General features: G+C 36.4%; 1 protein-coding gene across 1 annotated transcript in view; it reads left to right on the top strand.

The window, feature by feature from the left end:
• Positions 1 to 25,246, top strand: part of CDH12 (cadherin 12) — a 529,677-nt gene that overhangs the window by 399,471 nt on the left and 104,960 nt on the right. Inside the window, exon 5 of the mRNA XM_017809416.1 lies at positions 4,873 to 5,167. Within this exon, the coding sequence (XP_017664905.1) occupies positions 4,873 to 5,167 (295 nt within the window). The remainder of the gene's footprint in view (positions 1 to 4,872; positions 5,168 to 25,246) is intronic.

Genomic DNA, 25,246 nt, shown 5'->3' with positions numbered 1-25,246 from the left:
CCACTGCTCCTGCAGCTGATGGCAGCTAAAAATCATTTTCCATGTTCTTCTCTGTAATGGGTAAAAATGTCAAATAAGGAATGGGCTGCCCAGAGAGGTGGTTGATTCACCATCCCTGGAGATTTTTAAACGCAGATTGGACGTGGCACTGAGTGCCATGATCTAGTAAATGGACTGGATTTGGACCAAGGGTTGGACTCGATGATCTCGGAGGTCTTTTCCAACCCAATCGATTCTATGATTCTATGATTCTATGAATGGTTGTTTAGATTTCTCAAACAGTTTTCATTTTACATCTTATCCAAGAAAGGGCAGAGGGAGGAGCTGGTGGCTACAGAATAAATGGACATATGGAGAAGTAGATACAGGAAGAGTAAATAGTGCAATAAGGTCCTAAAATGTATTGCATAAAGAAAATTATGTAAAGATAACAGATGTGAGATAGATAATTAATACTGTTGTGCAGGAAAGGAAGGGTTAATATCCCAGAACATTTAGTATTTTTTTCAGTCCGGATATGCATTGCAATATAGCTTTTAAATTGATTTACTAGCAACAAATAAATGGGACAGTGAATTTTTTTTTCAGCTTGTGAAATTGGCAGTGGAATAAGACCTAGAATCTGAGTATATCACAGGATGAATATATCAATTTAGGGATGTCAAACACTCCTTGACATTAAAAACTTTTTTACTTCATTCTCTACCTTTTTTTTTTTTTATTGTATGTGAGTGGGAAATGCAGAAAGGGAAGCAGTCAATTCATACAACTATTCAATGTCCATATTGGTGTGAAATTAAGATCACAGCAATCCTAATGGATGTCACAGCCCTTGTTCTTGCATTCTCTATGGGGGTATAGCGATTGCTTCATTTTAAGGCTAGACTATCTTGCAATTTGTTAAGTTTCTTTTGATTCTGATTGCTCTACCTGTGTATATGAATTTACACATTTGACTTTCCAAATCATTGTAAGTGTATTAATGCAAGTCATTGACATGCGTAAGAAAAGAGAAGGTGAACAGTTGAGGATCAGAGGCATAGGACATTGAGGAGCAAATCAGCACCTCAGGATACTGAGGAACAGGTACATCTGATCCATACTCCTGCCATGTTGAATTTACCTAGGAATATAAAGCAATTCTTGAAGTACATTATTTAATGCATTTCTTGGTCTTTCGTGTGGTTTCATATGTAACATCAAATCATTTGTGCAGCTGTATGAATTCTTTAAGTGACACAGAACTTATAAAACTGAGTTAGTGAAGCAGTAAGACCTTAATTTATTGCTAAAATACAGTCATACTTCTTGTTAAGAACTGGACATAATTGTCAGAAAAATTGACTAAATAGTTCCTCCCAGATGTGCTAGCAGCAAATTGTTACCAACTTCTCATTCCCTCTGAAGCAAACCAGCTTTCATCTTGTTATAGGGTAAAGCAGATTGCTAGATCCCATGGACTTGTAGGCTGCCTCAATTTGACATCTGGTATTGGATATAATTTAAAAACACTGTCATAATTTTTGCATAGATTTATGCGATGTATTTCACAATAGTATCCATCCTATTATTCATACTTTATTTTTTTAATCAGTCATCTCTTTGCCATATGTGTTATTGTTTGCACACATTAGCAAGAATTATGGAATGACATGTCTTTTTCTGCCATCACAGAAAAATATTCATGATTTTCTGCACTAACAAAGTTTGCTGCAAGGAGTTACTAATTTTACACTTGCGGCAGATTTGCCCAAATATCTGACACTAAACTCTGTGTTACTTAGTGAGAATAACAGTATAGTTTTCAGCAAAAGTAGAAACTATTCTCTCACATTTCCAAATCTTTGCTGCATTTTTAATATCCAGGATTTATAGGGAAAATATAAAATTAAGAAAATCTGTCTGAATACAATCATTTATACAACCTTGTCACAGTAAATTCATGTGATTCTGAAATGTAAACAGACTGTGGGGAGGGGAGTAGGCTAGAGCTGAGCACTTGTTCTCTTGCCCTGTAGTTTTGCTCAAATAGCGCAAGACCAAGAATCAGAAAATAAGTTCAAACAAGAAGGATAAATGGGATACAAAACTAAAGCTGCTGCTGGACACAGTGTCAAAAAATCTAGTCTCTCACAAATCTTCTGTGTGTCTTTCAGTACAAAAAAATAAAAACCTTTTCTTCCAGTGCTTGTGGCACATAAATCAAAGAGACAATAGCAAGCACTTCTCTAGCCTAACCTGCTTTCTAGAATATTTCAGGCATTGAAAGTCAGGATTGTTTTCTAGTGTTGTATAAGTATATCTAATGTGAGCTCCTTGCTCTGCATCCTTGCATCTGAATCTCAGTTTTCCATGCCTTTTATTGTTGGATAATTTAGTTCATTTTAAATTAAATCAATCAGCTATTCCCCTACAGTAATTAGACACTTTGTAATGTTGAATTGCCCTACAAATTACATAGCTCAGTGTGGGTTACAAATAGCATGCATTTGTCCATTGTCCAGCAGTAATACTTAGGAAGCCTGTATAAAAATTGTCAGATTAGCATGATAATAAATAGAACGTGACAGATCCCAGCTAATGCAGAGCAGTACAGCTCTGCTCAAATAAGTCGAATGGTTCCTAGGTTATACTAGCTGAGTGATGCTTGTGAAGCCCAGCAAACACATCTGTAACTGTAGAATTGCTAATCTTGCCAGTTATAAAGCTTTTTATCTCCAATACATTTAAAAAAAAAAAAGATATGTTTAGGCTTGTCTCTGTATTTCACTCTTCCTTTGTCTTGAGAGCCCTTGCTTTACCTGTTTTTTGTTACACTTTTTACCTTTTTCCCCAGCTAGGAAAAGCAACTATAATTGTTTCTAGTATAATCCAAGGGCTCAGATAAAACATCCAGTGCAGCCTGATTTGTTAGTAGTTGAACAAAAAACCTACAGCTGGCAATCAGAAGAACACTCAACCATCTCAGCTTTAGTGCCAAATCTGATGACAGGAGATGGGAATAGAGACAATAATCTTGTCATCCTTCCCTGTTTACAAATTCCTGCTTTGAAACCATTTTCTTTTGCTTTGTGTTATTCTTACTTCCAGGAGTATGAATCAAGGTAATCTTCACAATGAAGCTCAAATAAATTTTATTTGATAAAGAGACATAAATAAAACAATTGTGTGGGTCGCTCTGTAAAGTTCTAAAGTTCACTCTAAAAAGCTTTTTTTTTGAGCTTTTTCATAATCATTTTTATGTCTTTATTTCACTCTATATATGTCTGTAAGTCTGCATATGATAATGGAGAAAATACCAAGTCTTTACTGAGCAAGGTATAATGAAACAGTAGGAAGTATTGAGCCACTTAAATTAAAATGATGAGGAAGAAACAGACATTAATTATCTCAGACTGCATTATCTTTTCATTTTGCAAGCAAGGAAATACTTAACACCTCAGAAGAAAAATGCTTTACTTTGGACTGGAGAGATAATTTAAAATCACATGTGGGGGGCAGCTAGATGAAAGATCAGAATCTTGTATATTCACTGAGCAAGAATGATGAGATGAAAATGTAGACAAAGAAGAAACTATGTTCGTGTTTGCTCTGTGCCACAAACCATGACCTCTTCCACGGTCACAAGGACCTATTTTCAATCTCGAGTCAATAGCTATAAATGTTAATAATTGCCTTTACCTCTTTCTCTGTAGCTTAGCTTCTTGCCCCATTACCAAAACCATTTAGCTTCTCAGTAATTCATTTTCTACATAATCTCTTTCATGTCCCATGTTTCCTCTATTGTATTTCACCTTGAGCAGTACATCATGTAAATAAAGTCTATATCCATAATCACTTTACAATTCTGCTTAAGGGAATTCACTCTTGAAAACTCCATTCCAACCGGTCTCCATTATGTAGATCTTTTTAGTCCTCATTAGATGGGACAAAGGGGCGAATATTTTAAAAACTATTTTAGCATCAATGATGTAACCTTGAGTATCTATTCAAAGATTTTAGATGTATTTAAAGGATGAGTATGAAGCAGATCTGAGAAAGAAGTTCATTGTACTGTGTTTGGATTCTAAAAATTCCTGCATTTAAAGTAAAGTTTAAGGCCACATTATTGTAGTGTAGACACTGATGAAAGGGACAAAAATGTCCAAGAAGTTGTATTCAAACGAGGTGTTTTTTTTTCAAATTAGAAATAGAGATTTATCATACTAATAGCCAGGAAAATGTGTGTGTTGAAATTAATTAAGACAGAAAAGAATGAGTTCTGTATTCTTCCAATGAGCAACAAACTCCTAGCTTCGCACAGTCTGCAATGTGACTCTCTCAGAAATGACAGAAGCAAGTGATGAAATATGTGTGTAAAAGATAGTATTTCTAGTTCTGTTTAGGATTTACTGTAATTATGAGGTGTATATTTTCTTGTTTTAAACCAAATTTTACTGTGATTTTTGGATTCCATCCAGCTCTTGCTCTTGAAATAAAAATTAGGTATTTCCCTTCTAATTCTCTGAAAGCCAAATGCCTGTGAAAGCTTTTGACACTCTCTTATGTCATCTCACATTTGTTTGATGTGGTTATGTGTGGTTTTCCATCCTCAGTCTTACATTTCAGTTTGTAACAAATCTGAAGCCTTGCTTCATTCCAGTTTTAGTTGCTGAACCACTGCCTGTAATGTTCGAGATGGGGTAAAAATCTTAGATAATATGCTACCCACATTTTTAGCATGCACTTAGAGGAAGTTAAAAACTTATGAAATTGGTTCCTCTAACACCTATTATTACATAAGAGAAAAAAATAAAATAACAGTTGCCTTCCAGCCTAGGAAAAGTCATTAATGTTCTTTTCCTCCCTTTCATTTTTCCTTTTGTTCTCAAGCTTCATTCTGACTTGGACAAGGGAGTCGGCACTGTTAAATATACCCTTTCAGGAGATGGTGCTGGCACGGTTTTTACTATTGATGAGACCACAGGAGACATTCATGCCATAAGGAGCCTAGATCGAGAAGAAAAACCTTTCTACACACTCCGGGCTCAGGCTGTGGATGTTGACACCAAGAAACCACTAGAGCCTGAATCAGAGTTCATCATCAAAGTGCAGGACATTAATGATAATGAGCCAAGGTTTCTGGATGGGCCTTATGTTGCCAGTGTCCCAGAAATGTCTCCAGTGGGTGAGTAAGAAGCTTTAAACACCTGATAACTAATTGCATATTACTTAATTGTCTCAATGCACATTACACGCTGAGGAAAGAAAGATAAGGATGAAATAAAAATATACCTTCTAAAACTTATTATTAGGGATGTTTCTAATGCTCTTGTTTAGAAATATGGAGATTAGAGTTTTCTTTTAGCTTTGTTTGCTGATTTATAAACTTACTCTCCTCCAAAATGAGTGCCAATAACTTTAAGTCTCTGAAGACAGGAGGAGAATAGAAAGAGATAGTCAAGGAAGTTATGCTGAAGTCCAGGGGTTCTCTGTACCCCCAAACCTTTTATGTCACATACTTAGGTGTGTTCCCCCCTCTTCTTTGTTTAAATTAACTGTTTGCTGTACAGAATTAAATTAATTATTGTACAGCATCATGTCATTTAACTGTCTTGTCTTTGTGGCTGTTAAACTCCTACAGCACTTGCATGATCTCCTAATTATTCATTAGGGAACAATTCTTTAAGTCCTGCTATACCGTGCATGCTGAAAGTAACGATTGTCCTCACCTCGTTCACAATGCAAGAATGGGAGTCTGCAAGCCTGACTCAAGATGACAAAAACCTAATGTCCAAGAAAATCTTTAGTACACCAGATTCTTAAGTTTAAAAAAAAAAAAAGATTGCCTGGGAACATGGTAAGTTTTCAAAAACCTAGTGTACAGAAGAGAGAATAATTTTCTCTCTAAAGAAATTAGTAAGGATACTGAAGCACTGGAATAGGTTTTTGCTTGAAGAATTTTCACAATGTGATAGATATTTGCCAGGAATGATGTAAAGAGCATCAATACTGCTTTGGAGCAGGAGAATAGAATTAATGGGCCCTTCGGGTCTCTGCCTGATGGCTGATTCTTCAGTGGTCCTGAGAAGTGTGTTTGCAACATAAGCACACTGCTTGTGTCCTGCTGCCAGATGGCATTTTGGGTTTCCCTGCAGACACCAGAAATTAATTTGTTCTCCACTGGGAGTCCTTTAACTTCCTAGTGTTAACTTCCCAGTGTTAGTTCCAGCTTATTGCCATTTTCTCTCCTAAACTGTCTTTTCCCAGTACTTCACAAGCCAGTACTAGTCATTTAATACTCCCTATAGTTGCTAACAGTTTTGGAAGTTTTCTGAGTCTGAAATGGCAGAGGGATACTGTTCCCCTTCAGCTATGAAGCTCGAATGTTGATGTTTTTAAAGTCAATCTGAGAGGCAACTGGCTGTCTACACAAGTTGCTAAACAGAATTAAAGAGGTAGTATTTTAAAATTTGTGGTAAGGTATGGTATAATATGATAAAGTGAGATGTGAGTAGACATGTAGGGATGATCATGTTAGTCTTATACAACTGTAGAGACTAGTTCACTACAGTCTGTCTATAGATTCCCTATATTGTTTACCCTATAGAGATGCATAATAATATTACTTACGGTTGTATTATTTATAGATGAAAAATATTTGTTATATTTTGATGTATGTCAGAATAAATTTTTTTTCACCAGTGAGTGTATGGTTGGTTGTTAAATTGTTTTTAAAACTTGATCAGAGAGATTTGAGCAAAATAAAAATGAGTGATGCTGTTTATACAGCGGAACACAGTGCATGCATTCATTCTTTCAGTCTGATGTTCTCCCTCTATCTTCCTTTCTTATTTTCTTAAATACATGTGTGCAGTAGAAGATTAAATGTTAATAGGGCCTTTATTTCATGGGAAACACTCTTTAAGGTTTGCCAAACATTGTGACTTTTACATGGATGGGGAGTTGCATGACTAAATGAGATAAAATTGAGCGTGCTGTGTCATGCATACAATGTTTTAAAACAACTGCTTTCCAATTTACTCTCCTTTGGAAAAACAGAAGTAGATGCCATGGCAAAAGTGGATATTCTTGATCTTCACTTTATTCAGTAACATTCACTATACCTAGAAGATTTATTCATAACAGATGTTATTTTCCTCTATAAAAACAATTAAAAGATGGATGAAAATTGATCAGAAAAGGCAAGGCAAGAAAAGAGTGCCCTAAGTGGAAGCCTAAACTTCAAATAGTGGCTACTAAAGCAGATAAAATTTTTTGCTGCTAGATTGTCTTGCAGTAAAAATATCGAGAAGTGCCTTCTGTTGCCTGCAATGTGCCAGAAGATTGTGCCTTCTCCAGTGTAGATCTTTCCACTCTCTTGTTCTCTCTTATCGATGCTTTTGCTTTCTAATCCAAGCACAGATTCCTCAGAGGACCTAAAACTACTGCTCTCTATCATCAGTACTATTTAATTGCACCTATAGAGATACTTAAACCTACCAGTGCCTGAGGCTGACATTGAAAATCTCTTTGATTTTTCAGCTGGTACAGCATATGGTCATCTTGGCTTAAGCAGAAACCCTGATAAACCCTTTCTCTCATAATTTTTTCTTTCCATTTTAATTTTCTAGTTGCCACTTTTCAATTATCAAATATCCTAAACTTCATTTACTATAGTTTCACAATATCATTGATTATGAACTGCATGAGTGCTGTTTTCATTGTGGGAAATGCACTGCAACATGACTTTTTTCACCCTTACTAGTCAGTTATATGAGCCTGACAAGCTTTTGTGACTAGTGACTTACTGTCTTTTATTGTAATATAACATTTGCAAAGTTTTTCTCAGTTTGAGACTTTATCCCAAGGGTAATAAGGAGCAAAATATGGATGCCAGAGTTTATGTTGAAAAGGGAATAGAGGTGCTGAGAAGTAGCTAATAAAATCATACATCCAATGTAAACACACAGTATATATTCAATTTGGACAATGAAATAAAGGGAACTGTATAAATTATCCTTGAGATAAAACGGTCTGCAGCCATAACAGAAGATTGTAGGGGACTGGGAAGTCTTGGGAAGAAAAGTGTCTTTCAGAGCCCTTACACACCTTAGAAATTTTCATGGCTACATGGTTCTCAGTTCTGTGATTCTCTGGACTTCATTATAATTGCTGTTGCTGAGTCTGGGATGGCTGAAATAATAACATAACATAGTTACAGAATTATAGTAAAATTGTGCATCAACTTTATCCTGGGCCTCGGTGATTTTTTACTGGAAAAGGTACAAAAGGATGAAAATTTGTAGCAATCTCAAGATCTGGTTTTCTGCACATATATATTATTTAGACACATCTGTCATATTCAAATTTTTCATGGTAGATTTTCTTAGAACTTGTGTTACTTTCCACACATGTTGTAGGTGGAAATTTACTTTTTCCCTTCAAATTTACATTGTAGACAGATTGAAGTTTCTTCTACAGTTTCTGCACTCCAGAGCTTGTTTGTTTTTCCTTTCAATCAATAGCACTCCTTAAAAAAGATAGCGGTAATGCATATCTTTTAGTTTTTTTCTGAAGAGATAATTTTAGGGCTGCTATTTTTACTTAGCGGTACATTCCTTACTGGGAGCCAAATTGCTTCATATGTTCTCAAGAAAAAATGCTAGAAGGGTGGTTACTTACTACAAGCCAGGATGCAAACCTATTTGATGACAAGGCTTGAATGGCCAGCTAACCTTGCTCCTTCCATACATGCACTGTAATCTGCTCTTACATTATGGAGAGAAAAGTCAATCACAGACACACAAAAAAAGATCTTCTCTTGAAAAGCCCTTTGGTTACATACTGCCATAACATGCAGGCTGCTGTACCCATCTCTGACTTCTGTTTTTTCTGATCCTTTCAAAGTAGTCACAGTTTTCGTGTTGTGGAACCTGTACCTCCAAAGTTGACAGTGTATTGCTTACATAACAAGTAGGGTGCAGAATACTTTATGGTGAAGAATTTGTTTTGGAAAGGACATTGATGTGAAATTCCCTACAGAAAACCTCAGCAGATGGAGTCAGATTACAACACAGAACTAATATTTTAAGAACAGAGATTGCTATGCTGTCATCTTATGCCTAGTAAGAGATTTATACAAGCTTAAGAGCTGGACTCCTAATGTTGAGGGGGGAGGGTGTTTCTGATGTTGAATTGGTTTTACCAATATCCTTATGTTAAAATATTTTCTTGATAAGTTCCAAAATGTAGAACAAATCAGAAATGGAGATTTATCTGTGACAACTGAAACTGGGGCACTAATATTCCCATTTGCAAATTAGTATTAGCAAAATATGTTGTCCTTAAGTATAGTTTAATCAACTGTGTTGTTCCTTCTGGCAGCTGCACCAGCTTCTGTTGCAATACAGTTGACGTAAGCATGCAAATAAACCAAGGTTATCCCCTTATTAAAGCTATCAGTCCAGATGACTGAGAATGGGGGCATAGCAGCATTAAGCACACATTCAAGGAAAGATATTATTATACATTTTTTTATTTTTATACATAAAAATGTGCGCAGAAATGTATTTGCATTTCTTACACATTTCTTTCACTGAATATGCTGATTTTAACAGCAAATTTATAATTTCTACTGTCACTGTCTCCTAATTGTTTTCTAAGGTCTTTCCATTATTTCTCTATGCTTAATACATAGACCACCTATGGGTATACTAAACCCATCAATTCCACAATATATGGATGCCATATGCTCTTTCCTAAGCAATTTCATTTCATACTTTTCCACTAGATTAACTCCTTATTGATTAGAGGGGACTCTACAAACTACAGATCACCACAGCAGACTAAAATGGTCAATGATAAGAGAAAGCTGATATCAAGTTATTTTTACTGTGTTCCTCCATGGTGTAAGGCAGCTATCTGAAGAGTGTTATGGATTTACTTTCCATGGTACTGTCAGTGTGAAAGTAGTCTCTATAAATTTTCTGTCAGTTTTCCTTCTGAATTGAATACTTAACTGGATTTTATTTAAACATTGACAAAAGTGCATATATATACATCATCAAATGGAACATATGTTCAATATATCCATGTAGTTTCATGTGCAAGAATTACAATACAGAGAAAACTAACCTGAGGAACTGGTGGGTAGTAACCTGCACTCTGGTCTGTCTTACCTTGGTACCATGTGCCTGAGTTTAGCCTGAAGCTTACAGTGAGCAGAGACCGGGGAAGGAAGGACTATAAGGCATTGAAGCAATTACTGAGTGATCCTTCCTTTGATATAGATTCCTGGCTTCTGGTGATATATTTTTAAGAACTTCCAAAAGCATATCCAGGCTGTCAAGGAAGATAATACTTTGGGAATCCATTGAGGCCAGAGATATTTTTGAATGGCATTACACACACTCATGGACAGAAAACTGACAGTATAATCTGTCAGCAACCCCTCCAGCTCCACCCTGGTCTCCATGCTTGTTTCTGGTGTTATCAAGTCCTTAGATACTATGATAGGAGTTGGATGTCATATTCAAGATAAAAAAACATTGAATATGTTTTTTTTAATCCCCTATTTCTTGTCTAATTATTCCCATTGATCATTTTCCTTCTTTGGCTGCTGTTGATCATTGAGATGAAAACTTTGGAGGATTTTCCACAGAGATTTCAAGACCAAGACTTAATAGGGTACTGAGCTACAACCCACCTCTGTGAAAGTTCTGATAAGTTCTTTTTCCCCATGCCTCGTTGCGTTTCTTAATGTGAAGTTCCATATTCTCAGATACATGCTACGTTAAGATTCCCCTGTAACACTTTGCAGCCAAGCTTTCATTTTGTCCAGCTGTCACCTGTTCATATATTCTCTTTTACTGGCAACCTATGAATTCAGATCCAAGTGAGATGCCAGTGGCAACCCCTCTCTCATATAAAGATTGCCAATTTATTCCTACTGTTTGAGTTCTCTTTTTATTTGAGTATTATTTTAGGAAAGGCTCCTGTATCTTAATCTTTCTTTTTTTCTCTTTAAAAAGAGTCTTTGCTTAGGAACCTTGCTGAAAGCTTTTTTGAAATTTAGATACTGTTAATCTATACAAGTAGTCTAGAGCTATGTACTCATTGATGCACCCAATAGTTTTAATAGGTTTTGTGAAGAGCAGCTTTTTGAAGAGCTGCAAAACCATACAGAACCTCACCTTACAGGGTCATATCCACATGTCCTCTAATTCAGTACGTTATTACAGTATACAAATTTTTCCATTGCCTGGGTCACACCTGGTGGCCTGGGTCACTCAGGCCACTTTTTAGAAAAATTCCCGTCCCATCACTGTCTTTCTGTACTTCATCCAGGGGCTATGGCAGATGACAGTTTACCCATCAGAATTCACTAGTTTCTTAGTAAGAACTGCTTTTTTAATTACAGCTCTTGTCTTTCTGATTTTTTTTTTTTAGTTGTGAAAAGAAACATCTACTTCACTGATCATCAGACTAAGTTTTTTAGCCACTGTATGGAAAGGTGAGTTTTAAGGAAGGAGAAGAAGGAAGGGCAGGTTGTGGGTCCTTAGCCTTTTCTCAGAGAGTGTTTTTCCCTTTATATGGGACATTGCACAAAATGTAAAACAAAACAAAAATTAGGAAAAACCCAACATTGATATGTTGAGAGAATCACAGGTAGACAATAAAAGCTTTTGAAAGAAAAGTGTTTCTTGACACTATGATAGATCACTAGGCATCCTAAGCAGCTTCACTCTGGGGAAAAAAGCGGCAAACCAGAAAAAAATTTTTTAGATCAAAAGAGAGGGAGAATCAAGACTTGCTTGGTTAAAGGATTGTGGTTATTGTCATACTGTGATTTTCTTTTCATACACACTGGGTGTTGAATAATGTCAGCAGAACAAAGAAATTTGGGAGAATCTATGTAAAATGAAAGCTGTGGCGAACAGAAGTATACAGACATGCACACAGCAAAATGTCTGAGAAATCTGGGCTGTTAAAAAATGGCAACACTGGATAACTGGCTTTTGATAGCTATTTTTACAGTATCAAAATGTTGATATTAGCGTCGAACTCATGTAGAGAATTTGAGTCTTACTTCATGTATATTCAAGCCTTCAAGTGGATAATTTCTGCCATGACTTCAGCAAGGCTTTTGACACTGTCTCTCACAACATCCTCATATGCAAATTTAGGAGATGTGGATTAGATGAGCGGACAGTGGGGTAGATTGAGAACAGGCTGAATGGCAGATCCCAGAGGGTTGTAATCAGTGGCACAAGGTCTAGTTGGCCTGTCACGAGTGATGTCCCCCAAGATTCAACATTGTTTAACCTCTTCATCAATACTTGGATAAAGGGCCAGATGCCTCCTCAGCATGTTCGCTGTTGACACAAAACTGGGAGGAGTGGCTGATACCCCAGAGTGCTGTGCTGCCCTTCAGAAGGACCTCAACAGGTCAGAGACATGGGAAGGGTGGAACCTTCTGAAATTCAGCAAAGACAAATACAGAGTCCTGCACTTGGAGAAGAATAACCTCAGGCATCAGGATAGGCTGGGGGCTAACCTGCTGGAAAGTAGCTCTGTGCAGGTGGGCAAAAAGCTGTTCATGAGCCAGTAGTGTGTCCTTGTGCCCAAGAAGGCCAATAGTATCTTGGGGTGCATTAGGAAGAGCATCACCTGCAGGTCGAGGCAGGTGATCCTGCCTCCCTTCTCAGCTTTTGTGAGGCCTCATCTGGAGTGCTGTGTCCAGTTCTGGGTTCCTCAGTGTAAGAGAGACATGGAGGTCCTGAAGCGGGTCTAGCAGAGGGCTACAGAGATAATTAAGGGCATGGAGCATCTCTCTTACATGGAAAGGCTGAGGGACCTGGACCTATTCAGCTTTGAGAAGAGTCAACTGAGAAAGGACCTTATTTATGTATATAAGTGTCTGAAGGGAGGGTGTTAAGAGGATGGAGCCAGACTTTTCTTGGTGATGCCACGCCATAGGATGAGGCAACAGGCAGAAACCAATCCACTGGAAGTTCCACCTGAAAATGAGGAATAACTTCTTTACTGTAGAGGTGACTGCGCACTGGAACAGATTGTCCAGAGAGGTTGTGGAGTCTCACTCATTGGAGATATTCGGGAACCATTTGGATGCAATCCTGTGCAGTGTGCTCTGGGATGACCCTGCTTGAGCAGGGAGGGTGGACCAGATAACTCACTGTGGTCCCTTCCAATTTTACACATTCTATGATTCTGTGTGTGATTGTGTGGACAAAGTTAAAAACTCATGTCACAGCAGTTAAAAATCATTATGTTTCTATACACATGCTGACTTTACTCAGGATGAGTAGCATAAATCAAATAATATATTTCATCACACATATCTTTTGATGCAGACTACTCCGTTAGGTTACCAAGCAATACTTTCATTATTAAAATGAAACTATTGGGTTTGCTCTAAATGTGTGTGTTGGTAATTTCAATGGTGTTGAGTACTAGTTCTTTTAGTATATAAGGAGAAGTCTTACTGTTTGCATAATCATCTTTAGGTTCAAGATATATCACAAGAGTTGTCGAGAGAATGTGTTAATTTTTTTGTTAATTATACTGTTGCCGAGGGAAAGGTATTGGCATATTTAAGTGTAGTATTGAAAGATGTAGAAATTGTTTTATATGGGCACATAATACCTGTAAACATAAAACACTCATATTGATAGCTGTCTCAAGAGCCGCAGATCAGCTGTAAATGATAAAAAATAACAAGAAGTTGCTTTTTTCTTATGACAAAATTACTCTGAACATTAATATCTTTTGAGTAAGAGCTGTTCTTTTGGCCACAAAGTAATTCTAAACATATTTTGAAAGTATTATGTTCTCAGCCACTAAGCAACTGTAAATATTAAATATGTTTTGTAAAAGCTGCTTTTCAAGCTACTGCCCGCATGTCTATCAACATAATTTTTCTTTAAAATTGCTTTCCAGCCACTGAGCTATTTTTTTCATATAAGCTCAGTTCTATTTATAATTTTTCAGAGAAGAAACAAGTGCAAAGTTTCAATGGCATGAGGCAGCTCTTCAGTCATGACAAGTAATCATGTTCTACCTGTCTTCTCATAAAAACACTGCGGATAATGTTAACAAGCCAAAATTTAAATGGCTTTTAATGGATATTTTGCATGGAAAGTGAATGCATGTCTAGTGTTCTTCTTCCCCATTTTTGTATAAAACTCTGCAGTAAACCAAAATAATAAAAGCATGGACATGACTGATATTCTCTACTAAGATAACTAGTTTAAGAAATCAGTCAGTGATGGATTGTGTGAATCAATCAAGTCATCATCAGCCCTAGAGGAGGGCAAAACAGAAGGCAAAATAGTCTCAAGACTGCTAAGCAAATGGGAGTCACTAAACCAAATATGATTAAGGGCTTTAATTCTGTGTGCAGAAATAACTCCATGTGGCAAATTAGATGTAATCCTAGGAAGGCCTGGAGTGATAAGAAAAGTGTTCATGAGAATCTGGCTTAACAAGAGCTAAGAGAAAAAAATCACTGATCATAATTATGCTGTTAAGGACATATTTTTCTCTGTTTAGGGAATCCCATAAGGCTTAAAATCTACTGCAAAGACATTGCAGATAAAAATAATACCTTAGGAAAAGAAAATCCACATAAAACAGAGGTCTAAAAATATCTACAGAATGACGAACAGCATATACTAGATTATCTTTAAATGGAATGTCAGCCAATTAGTCAGTGTATCTGTCTGTCAGCCTTGGATTTAATGAGTCCTAGGTACTTAAAATTTCCCCTTATTTGTAGTAAGGAAGACTATGGGCAATCCAGTCCAATATCTGTTCTGTACACTGTAGGTTTTTCCTAATTAAGGAACCATTATAGATCTTGTGGGAACATGAGTTTGACATCCCTCCAGCCTTTGCTCAACAAGGATCCTGATAGAGCTGATTGAAACCTTTCCACGAGACATTTTTGCTAAGTTTCTATAGAACTGAAAGGTGCAAACACGTAATTCTCTCAAAACTTATGAAAAACCAGATGGGTGCTTAGTGAGTCATCCAATAGGTTAGCTGATGACTGGAAAATTAAACAGGTGGTTCCCATATTAGAAGAGAAGCATTCTTTCCATCACCCTGACAGGCCGAGCACTAGTTGGCTTTGAACCCATAGGCTAGGCAGTCTTCTCTGAAGCTGGGAACTTGGTGGGTTTGCCTGTGCTCTGATTTCTCTTCCATGAAGTTGATGACAAGACGGGTTGTCAGGTTCCCAGACAAGCTAGTCAGTCTGCAAGTTAAATAGGTCATAACTAAATAGGAAGAAGACCAATGGAAATGAAATAAGCTGTTCTCTTTGCTAAAAACTTGGCAGTGTCAGTATTGTTTTCTGGAGAGTGCAATACTTTTTTTCTGGAACGATGCAAGATGAAATGAAAGTCCAAAACTATCACTGAAATATCACAGTAAAGTAAAATTCCACTGTCTAGACATCTTTACTTACCAGTTATGCCTAAGAACCTTTTGTGCAGAAGCCACCAGTAAATGTGAAATCACTGGGGAGGATTAGAGAGGCAAAGATTGGAAATAGAGGAGGAGTCTTCAGGCAGGTGTGAAAGCAAAGAATGACAGCAGAGGAAGAGGAAAAGCTTTACAGACTGTTCAGTTTTCATTGCAAGAGCTATGGAGAGAAATTGACACTTTTAATACTGCCTTGGACTTGATTCAAATTGACACTGCTAAAGATACTGCTGCCATTTTTGTTAACAAATCTCCGGACCGACCTTCTATTTTCATAAGAAGCTCAAAGGATATTAATGAGTAAACATTTAAGGTATGAGTATTCCTATGGAGCAGTCTTGAAGGGACAAGGAAACAGCAAGTAGTAGGTTCTTGAGGGAATAAGAATGCATCAAGTAGTAGGTAAGGGGACCTCTAACCAAGGATTTCCTGACACACCATTCTGTACCAGGATTGACAGAAAATGTTGCTGCTGGTACTCTCAGAGGTGTAATTTCAGCTAAACATTCACATCTTTTTACACATTGTTAACAATGGACGATTTTCACTGGAAGGTTTGTTGACTGCTAGTCTTCCCACTGAGGTTGGCATGATGTTTTGGGAATAGAGATTCTAATTGGTAAAGAATAATATGGGTCCCAACAGACGATCCAATAATAACCCAGCCAGGGAACCTACGGCTGGAGCATATCTCCTCAATCATGTCTTTCATCTTCCATTTGTGTTTATTGCTTTTAGTACACAAGCATCAATTTTATCATTTGTGCTGATCTAAAGGAGTATCCTAACATATCCAAAACATAAGATAATTACACACCTAGGATTCTCACTTTGTAGGAACATCACCTTAGAAGCCTATCTAGCCTCCTGTTTCTGTAAATGTCCAGAAGTAGAGGCTAGGAGAAAGTTAAACACAGATTTAGGGAGATTATAATGTCACAATCTACTTGGGACTAAGTTTTATCCAAGCACAATTTACTTATTGCTTTCTTAACTCTTAAAAAGGATAGTTGTTTGGGTTCACATGCACATCAGATATTTCTCTAATCCCCATCTTGTTAAGTATAATAACTGTACATTCCCTAAACTGTTCATGTAATTCTACAAAACATTTCCTTTTTCTATTTTTAACATTTTTACCTTTTGGTATGGAAGATAAAAAGTGTGTAGGAACAGATAATTTAGCTTTGGTATAGTCCTACCTACTGTATACATCTTTCTCATGCCACATGTTTTTATCTCCTTTCTAAATTAAACAGATTAAATCTCTAAAGTTCTACGTGGAAAACTTTTCATATCTCCATCAATTCACTGCTTCTCTCTGAGCCCGTTACTTTTGTTGTCCTTTTAGCAATAGGGCAACAGTAATCAATATTTTCAACAGCCTTGAGAGAATTCAGATGAAAAAGGTGCCTGAAGGGCAGGTTTAAGTACTCAAGCCTACAATTTATGGTCTTACAAGAGATGATACAGACACAGATGCTCAAATTATCAGCCCTACTTTCTACTCCTCTGGTTCAGTAGCTACAAATTTATCTACTTTTTTTGCCGCTTTCACTACATATCACCTCATGCCTGAGTGCAAACCAAACCCTTTCAGACAGTGATCAACAGATGCTTGATAGTCCTGGGATTCTTTCATGATTCTTCAGTGACTTTGAATGAATCCTTTGTTCACATGTTTTAAGTCCTAAACCAATAATAATCACTGAGCATAATCCACTGAGACAAGTGCCTTGCTGTTCAAAGAGTGGATGGTCCTGTGTGCCTTCAAAAGATCATCCAGTTGCTAGTTCAGCAGGAGGGAAAAAAGATCTTACCCTGGTTGAATAGAAAAAATAACTTTACTATGATATATTAAAGCACTGGTTTTGATAGTTTTATTTGTAATACCTGTGGGGGAATAAGGAGGGGAACTATTAACATTTGTGGAGGGAGAGGCAGTGACTGAACATAAGTAAACAACTGCTTTTATTTCACACAATCCAGATTCAGACACTGGTGTACCAGGAATTGTTGCAACATAAAATGTTGGATAATCAGTTCCTACATCAGCTTTTCTTTGTAACAAATAAGCAAAAGCAAATTATAGCCTTTCCTTCTGAAGAAAATCTTACATAAATGACCTGAAAGGCACCAAGGTGTCAGACTGCCTGCCTGAATCAAAAGATCGCAGCAAGGCATCAGCTCCCTAAATTCCAAAATCCATATGAAGCTAGTAATTGAACTGGCAAGTTGTAAAGAAGGAATCCTCTCTTTGGGCCACTGCAAAGCAATAAGAGATCTCTGAACGGCTGATTTAAAGGAAAGATAAGGGATAAGAACTGCACCAGCACATCCTACTGATTTACTATAGAGCTGAAGTTGTGGCAGTTCAGTAATACCTATACTGCAATCTGGATGCTTTATATTTTAGCCACCTTTATCGATTTACTTTGGTTAGCACAAGGGGACAGTAACAGTGATGACAGGACAGGTTTTATGGCAGCATACTACAAGAGACTTTGGGACACTAACTCATCAGCTACCGTGCAGGAATGCCCTAATGGTTCATTTCCAGTGCTGCTGTTGTCCAGACTGCTTATATTAAAGAATACACGAGCTGCAGTTCTCACACTGCAAATGTGTTTTATGATTTGAGTGTTGACTTACTTGTGGACACAGTGTGCATCATGTCAGTACTGTTCTTATTAACAGTCGAGATTTTAGGCTCATTAGTAAGGTCTTATTCATGAATGCTTTTCATCAGCACATTCTCAGGCCAGATGTGTAAAGGTAACTTGGCACTGAGAGTTTTACCAGTATCTTGTGGGTAGGTTTTCATTTTTTTTTCTTTATATGACTAAATGCAGTGCACGTAAATGGTTTTGAAAACCCTAGTCAGTCTTTAGACTCCCAGATATCTTTTAACAGCTTGAGCCGTACCACTAAGTTCTTCAAGCAATGCTGAGAATCCCTTATCTATAGGCACCTAAATTTTGCTGGCCTACATTATAAATGTGAGACAAAATGTTCTTGAAATTTGGCTAGGTACTTGAAGCAATATCTACGGAGCCCAACCAGATCAGACACAAATCAAATTCAGCACTACTACAGTTAGTGAGGGTATGCCGTGCAGGGTTAGACATCCACATGCATTTATTTGTCTAATTCCAAATGAAGTATCTTAGCACCTACCTGAAACTTTAAAAAAAGTAAAATTCTATTTTTTTTTTTTTCCATGGCCACCTAAAATGTCAGCTAAGTCTGTCCTCAATCTGCTTGCACACAGGACCGTCTGAACTTTACACTGCTGAGCAGCTAGAAGCCAATTAATGCCTAAGCACTGTCAGAAACCATAAAGTAGATATACCTAATTCTTTTTCGGAAGCCAGTCCGTGACATTTTCAGAGTTCAGAGTTACATCCCATGCAAAATATGGCTGGAGGAGAGGTTCTATTATGTTTTTTTCATTGCAGTGAGGTAGGTAGAAAACTCATACAAGACGTTGCAAATGCAGCTTTAATACTTTCCTTTTTTAGAGTATCCCCTCCTCGTGTTTTAACCACCAGAATCTTTGTAGTTTTTCTCTCTTCCTCTTTTTTTTGGCCTGATGAATATTTAATGATCCTACATAAAACAGATCAGCTTCTTTCTTTTTTTCAAGAGAGTGATGGTCTTGAGAGAGCATTCACTTAGGAGGTACGAAATAAGCATTCAACCACCATATAACAGAAGAGTGACTCAAAATAATCTGTAGCTCCTGTATCCACTGGGCATTCAGGGCGGTAACATCATTTGCTCCTGCATTTTGTCAGAATAAGGTAGCTTTAAACTGTTAACACAGAAAAGGGTGCAAACTTGTTTTCCCTAGTAAATAATTGCTGAGAAAGAAGGCATCTAGGATACAACTTTTCTCTTTGGTATTTCTTACAGGCTATAGCACCTTTTTGCTAATAAGCTCACTTGTATGGATCTCATTGTTAGGCATCTAAATAACACCAAATAGAAAAAAATATGCATCTGGGTTTATTACATTTTGCAGTGGCTCTTTTTATGATTCATGCCCTCAGTATTTTTGCACCGTACTTGTTGTGCATAAAGCACCGTGTAATGTCACTTCTCTGTTTTATAGGTGTAGTCTTGAAGATGTCAAAAAGTGAGAAGAAATACTCATTGCAGAGCTTGATTCTTAATGCTTATATGTTACCAGAACTGACAAAACACAGATGAGGGGGTGTGTGCAAGGAAACTGGAGGAAATTCACCTTAAAAAACAGTATGTCTTTTTAAATATGTTTGTGAAGGTGTCAGGGAAAAAAAATAAAATTTGCTGAAGAGAAAAAATATGCAATAAAAAGATAGGAAAATGGATGAAAAACAGGATAAGATTTTAATGCTCATTAAAAAAATATGGGCATGATTAGTTTAGTGAGTTAAGATGATAACCATGATGTCTGTTTGTATATATGGGGGAAGGACTGTGCATGGATTATTTAAAATGAATGTTTGGCTGGTTTTTTTTTGTTTGGGTGGTTGGTTGGGTTGTTTTGTTTTGTTTTGTTTTCCCTTTTTCATTTAATTTATTTTGTTTTATTTAGGATTAGGAGGAGAGAATTTTCTTTTGCAATTTTTACCACTCTTGATCTTTGGACAAAATCATTAGCTTGGATTGTATTTTACTTAGAAATTTTAAGGAGAAGACAAGAGTCCCTGAGTACTGAATACAATCAAATTTTAGATAGTTAATATGTAGGCCTGAATTTAAGTTTTAACACATGTAGGTTAATCTCTAAAATGATAACACAAAAATATTTTCCTATGAAATGTAAAACTCCTTTTTTATGAGTTAAGCTATAAGTTGCAAGATATCTGGGGAATATTAGGTGCATTTAATTTTAGCTTTGGTATTTCACAAGTTCACAATTTTATGAATATCAAGGCTTCCTTACCTCACAGATTTTAGAACTTATGAATAAACATAAAGTTGTTGGGATGGTGGCATAGGAAGGCAAATTTTTAGAACAGAATCCTCATTACAGTCAAAGAAGGGTCATACTGCACTTCAACCTGGACAACAGCATTTATCATTTTAATTTTATCTTTCCTTACTCTGTTTTAGGTTTGTTTGGGTTTTTTTCCAATATTGCTAATTTAAGCATTGCTTTTTATCTGATCTCCAGAGACAAGTGATTTTGGTCATCAAAGTAGAGACAGAAATGCAAATCGGGGAGGGAGGGTGGAAATCCCAGAGCAGGCTCTGAATAACTTTAATGAGTAAATGATTTAAACTCTTATCTGTTAAGAATTGTGGAGTTTCTACCTTGATCATTTTAACAGCAGAAGTACAGAGTTAGGCATTTTGTACCACCTTTAACTAGAATTTTCTGTATCATAGCTATGCCATACAAATATTGAAATATTTGTATTTATGCATTTTGGTATGGTCACAATTTATTACATGTTGTTCTGGTATTTTTTTGTCTTATGCCTTGTTTAAAGAACATTATGCATTAAAATAAAATGGAGACATTTAAGAAGCCCTCAAATAAGACACAAGAGCTTAAAATTAAAATTATAAAAGAATATAATATTGCACCCTTGCTACAGGGACAGTTTAGCATCAAAGTCTGATTTGACCTTTTTTTTTTTTTTCAAAGTTCAGGTTTTAATTAAGGAAACATCATCTTTCATGAAGTTTCTTTAAAAAAAACCAAACAGATTAAAGGTGAAATAATTGGAAAATATATAAATAGCTATGTACACCTTGAATGACATCAGGAGAAGGCTGTGTTGTAGTCACTGGTGTTAACTAATTGCAGTGATGACTCAGAATTTTCAAGTAAGAGAAATTCTTCTCAAAGAAGAATCGTTGTAAATGTAATAAAGATTAGTCAGTCCATAGTGCAATGACAGCAGGAGAAGGCAAACAAATGTTTTCTTCTTACATTCTGCATCTGGGAAATTAAACATATAAGCAAAGTTTGAACTTAGACTTTTCGTCAGAGCTTTCTGGCTACTAGTTATGCCCCTGAATTTTTAGTTGTTGGTAAGGAACAGAAGAACATGATAAAGGAATGACCGTGGAGAAAGGAAATGAAACTACATACTGTATTACCTTATATCCTACAGTGATTCCAGTAATAAATCCCAATTTCCTACTTTTATATATAATTATTTGATCTCACTGACTTCAGTACTTTTTAAAGGGTTCTCTAAATGAAACATATGCCAAGTGATTTTCTGAGTAGTTATGTTCTTAAAGGTTTTGCTTGCAGTCATCAGCCTTTCACTCACATTTTATATGGATCCAAGGCTGTGCTTACCTGAGATATGTGGACCATGGAGGAACGTAATAGAATTCATGAGTGGAAATCCTGACCTGGTGCTTTATTCATTATTTTACCCAGCGATAATTCTCCATGAAGAGGGAATAACTTCTACTGCCATTGTTTTTTCAGTGTAAGCTTTTGACAACACTTGAATGACCTGGAAAGGAGGAGGGTAAGCCACATTGGGTGGTGGGGGAACTTAGTGCTTCTTCTTGGGGAAGAAGCCAAGGGAAGTCCCAGAAAAAGACACCTTGAAGCCCTCTTGCGGGTGAGTTTTGGTGAAGAGCTCCTGCTGAAACTGCTCAGAAATCCTCTGACTAAACATCTGGGGAAGTGATATGTTTTGAATATATATCACTTCTGTCTGGGATACCTTATTTGTGACGATTGTATAGATGTGAAGTGTGAACATCATGCAGACTTTCTGAGTGGTGATTTTCAACACTACATTTTAAATAGAATTATAGAATCATAGAATCATAGAATCAGCCATGCTGGAAAAGATCTTCAATGTCATAAAGTCCAACCCTTGATCCAACACTGGCGTGGTTACTAGACCATGGCACTAAGTGCCACATCCAGTCTCATCTTAAAAACCTCCAGGGATGGAGAATCCATCATCTCCCTGGGCAGCCCATTCCAATGTCTGATCATTCTCTCTGTAAAAAATTCTTCCTAATATCCAACCAAAACTTCCCCTGGCAGAGCTTAAGACCCTAATACTCAGATAATGAGGCAGAAATTCACAATTTTGGGTGTTTTCTTTGGCATAAATTAGAGTTGATGTGCCCCTATGTTTCTGATATTGTGCACACATCTGTCTCAGCACGTTTCTTCTCTCTCAGGTGGTAACAAGACAAATGTACCTACAGGAGTTTGGCAGCCCTCCCTGGTAACTGGACTAGGTTTCACAGGTCACATACACTTTTTTTTCTCTTCACACATTGTGCTAGCAAATACTTAATCCCTGTCATAAAGTTTATCTGATAGAGACTAACAAATACTCTTTTCTTTGTTAGAAACACCTTCATTTTTATCATCAGGAAGATAAACACCTTTAAAATCTGATCTGTACTGTATGTTCATCCATACTGCACTATGTCTCATCCAAACTAGACAAATGAAATGCCATATTGAATTATTTCTCTAACACAGGGGAAAAAATTGGGGGCCCTGGTTGTTTGAATTTTTTTCCATAGGTACTTGAACTGCACACAGGAACACAGATTGTATTCCAATTTGTATAACACCAAATATTATATACTGAAAGTCTACTAGGATTAGCTAATATTTTTATGGCAATTTTAATTTTTTTAATTCAAATCAGAATCTGACAGAATTTCAGTTTTAAGGTAAAACAGTGTCAGAGTTATAAGAACTGCAACTGTATTCTCACATACAAAAACAGGGAAACTCAAGTTCTTAGATAGATTTATGCATCTGAACAACTCATAACCTCATTCTTCTCCTCAATTGTTTTTTCCCCTAATCCCCCATCTGCATTTAGGGACTCCCTTCTAACAATGAAGTAGGACTGCAGTATGAGAAATGGAGCCTAGCCAGAACTCCCGGGACCATATCAATTTTGTTTATTTATTTTGTTTGCTGTTCCATGTTTTGTTTCTCCAGTTCCACATGAGACATATGATCTTATATGTGTGCATTAGCAATTTTTTTTTTGTTATTTATCTATGGGAAACAAACAAAAAAATCCCATTTGCTGAAAAAGCTCACCTTATTTTTAGAAGGAATAAGGTTCTTTTAATCCAGAGAGTTTTGTGAGACTAGTTATTGTAAAACAAAGAATACTGCATATTGCAGTACACTCTGAAAATACAATTGAAAAAGTTACAAAGAGCATATCTTTCACTAGGCTGATGAATTCCCATGATCGTTTATTTTTACAGGTGTTCACAACAGTTCTGAATGTTTTTCCATTGTATTTTTAAATTCACATTTCAGTGAATTCCCAAGTATTCCTGCAGATCTTATGTCCCAATTCTGCAAAGCAATATATTGTTTAATCTTAACATTAATTTCAAGCATACTGAAATACTTCTTTAAAATAGATTTAAAGCATGCAGCTTTTAATTTTAAACTACTGTTTGTGTAAAATGTCCATTGTGTACGTGGAATAGAAGATAACCTACACTGATTACATGCTTATTAAACCAAAAATAGTAAGAAAAATTCTGCTAGTAGTATTTAAGACAAGGGGGAAATAATATGAGAATGTCAGACAGTTGCTGTCAGAGCATTTTATCTAAAGGGATATTTTCTCACCTGTATTTTAGTACAGTGATGATATACAACATTCAGTGCTATTCTTTTTTATTTTGGCCAGAGGCCATAGGAAAGACTGATGACCTTTAAAGATGCTTTTCCATACACTTGTTTGTTTGTTTTTTTAAGAAGATCCTCACTGTGCCTTTCCTTTACCTTTTTACAGTAGAAATGGTATTTCACACCTTGGTAATGTTCAATACATTTGCTTTTGCTACTGGTCCCTTTCATCAAGCAGATCTTTAACTTGTGAGCAGAAAGTTCATTTTCCTTTCTTGTCCATTTTTCATCTAAGGACCACACTGATGTAGTATTTTCTTGTTTCTCAAAGCTATGCTTATGTTTTGAAGTACATATACTGTGGCTCTGGGGAGTCGTCAGGACCTAATCTTATTGGGGAATCAGAGATATACGGAAAAAAATATTTACCTTTCTTTTAATATTTCTTTTTGTTACATGGAAATAAAAAGAGTTATGACATGTAGGTCTGAACAAGTAACTGTTTTTTCTTAGTTTGCTGACCTGGAAGATTAGGGGGACCTAAAATATTACTTGTTTTGTAATCAAAGCTTGAAATTTCCAAACCAAAAAGATTTCACCTTTCTTAATATTATTTCAGAGAAATATGTGCTGAAGCTGTTCAGCATAAATTTGGAAATATCTTTGATTATGCTGAACTTCATTTTTTCAGTTCTTTTTCTACAACCAAATCAAAACAGTATTTAGGACTGTGTTCCCGAGGTAAGGAAAAAAAACACTAAAAAGCCTTGTGGAGACTTGTGAAATGTTTATCACTAAAATCCTCACTGAAGATCAATTTGCTTTTGCAATATGGCTATTGCAAACTTCTGTGTAGGTTCATTGGTTCAGTTGGGCACTAAGAAATGGATCTGAGATCAGCTTGGAGACTGCATGATACCCTTATGCATATCAAGATGATTTTAACAGTAGAGCTCCCAGCATGTCAGTGTGCAAGAAGAACATAATTGCAGATCTGTAAGCATAGTTTAAATTTTCATAAATATTAAACGTTTCTAGGATTTTTTGAGGATTTTACATAGACATATTCCAGAATTTTTATCCTCTCTCACATGACAAATATCAGCATAGAGTCTCTTTTCTTTTAGAAGAGGCTTAGCATTACATCCTTTATTCTGCACGCCT

This window comes from Lepidothrix coronata, unplaced genomic scaffold (genome assembly GCF_001604755.1).
Source record: "Lepidothrix coronata isolate B3197 unplaced genomic scaffold, Lepidothrix_coronata-1.0 Scaffold26, whole genome shotgun sequence".
Taxonomy (NCBI): domain Eukaryota; kingdom Metazoa; phylum Chordata; class Aves; order Passeriformes; family Pipridae; genus Lepidothrix; species Lepidothrix coronata.
This window is presented reverse-complemented; position numbering and strand designations above follow the sequence as displayed.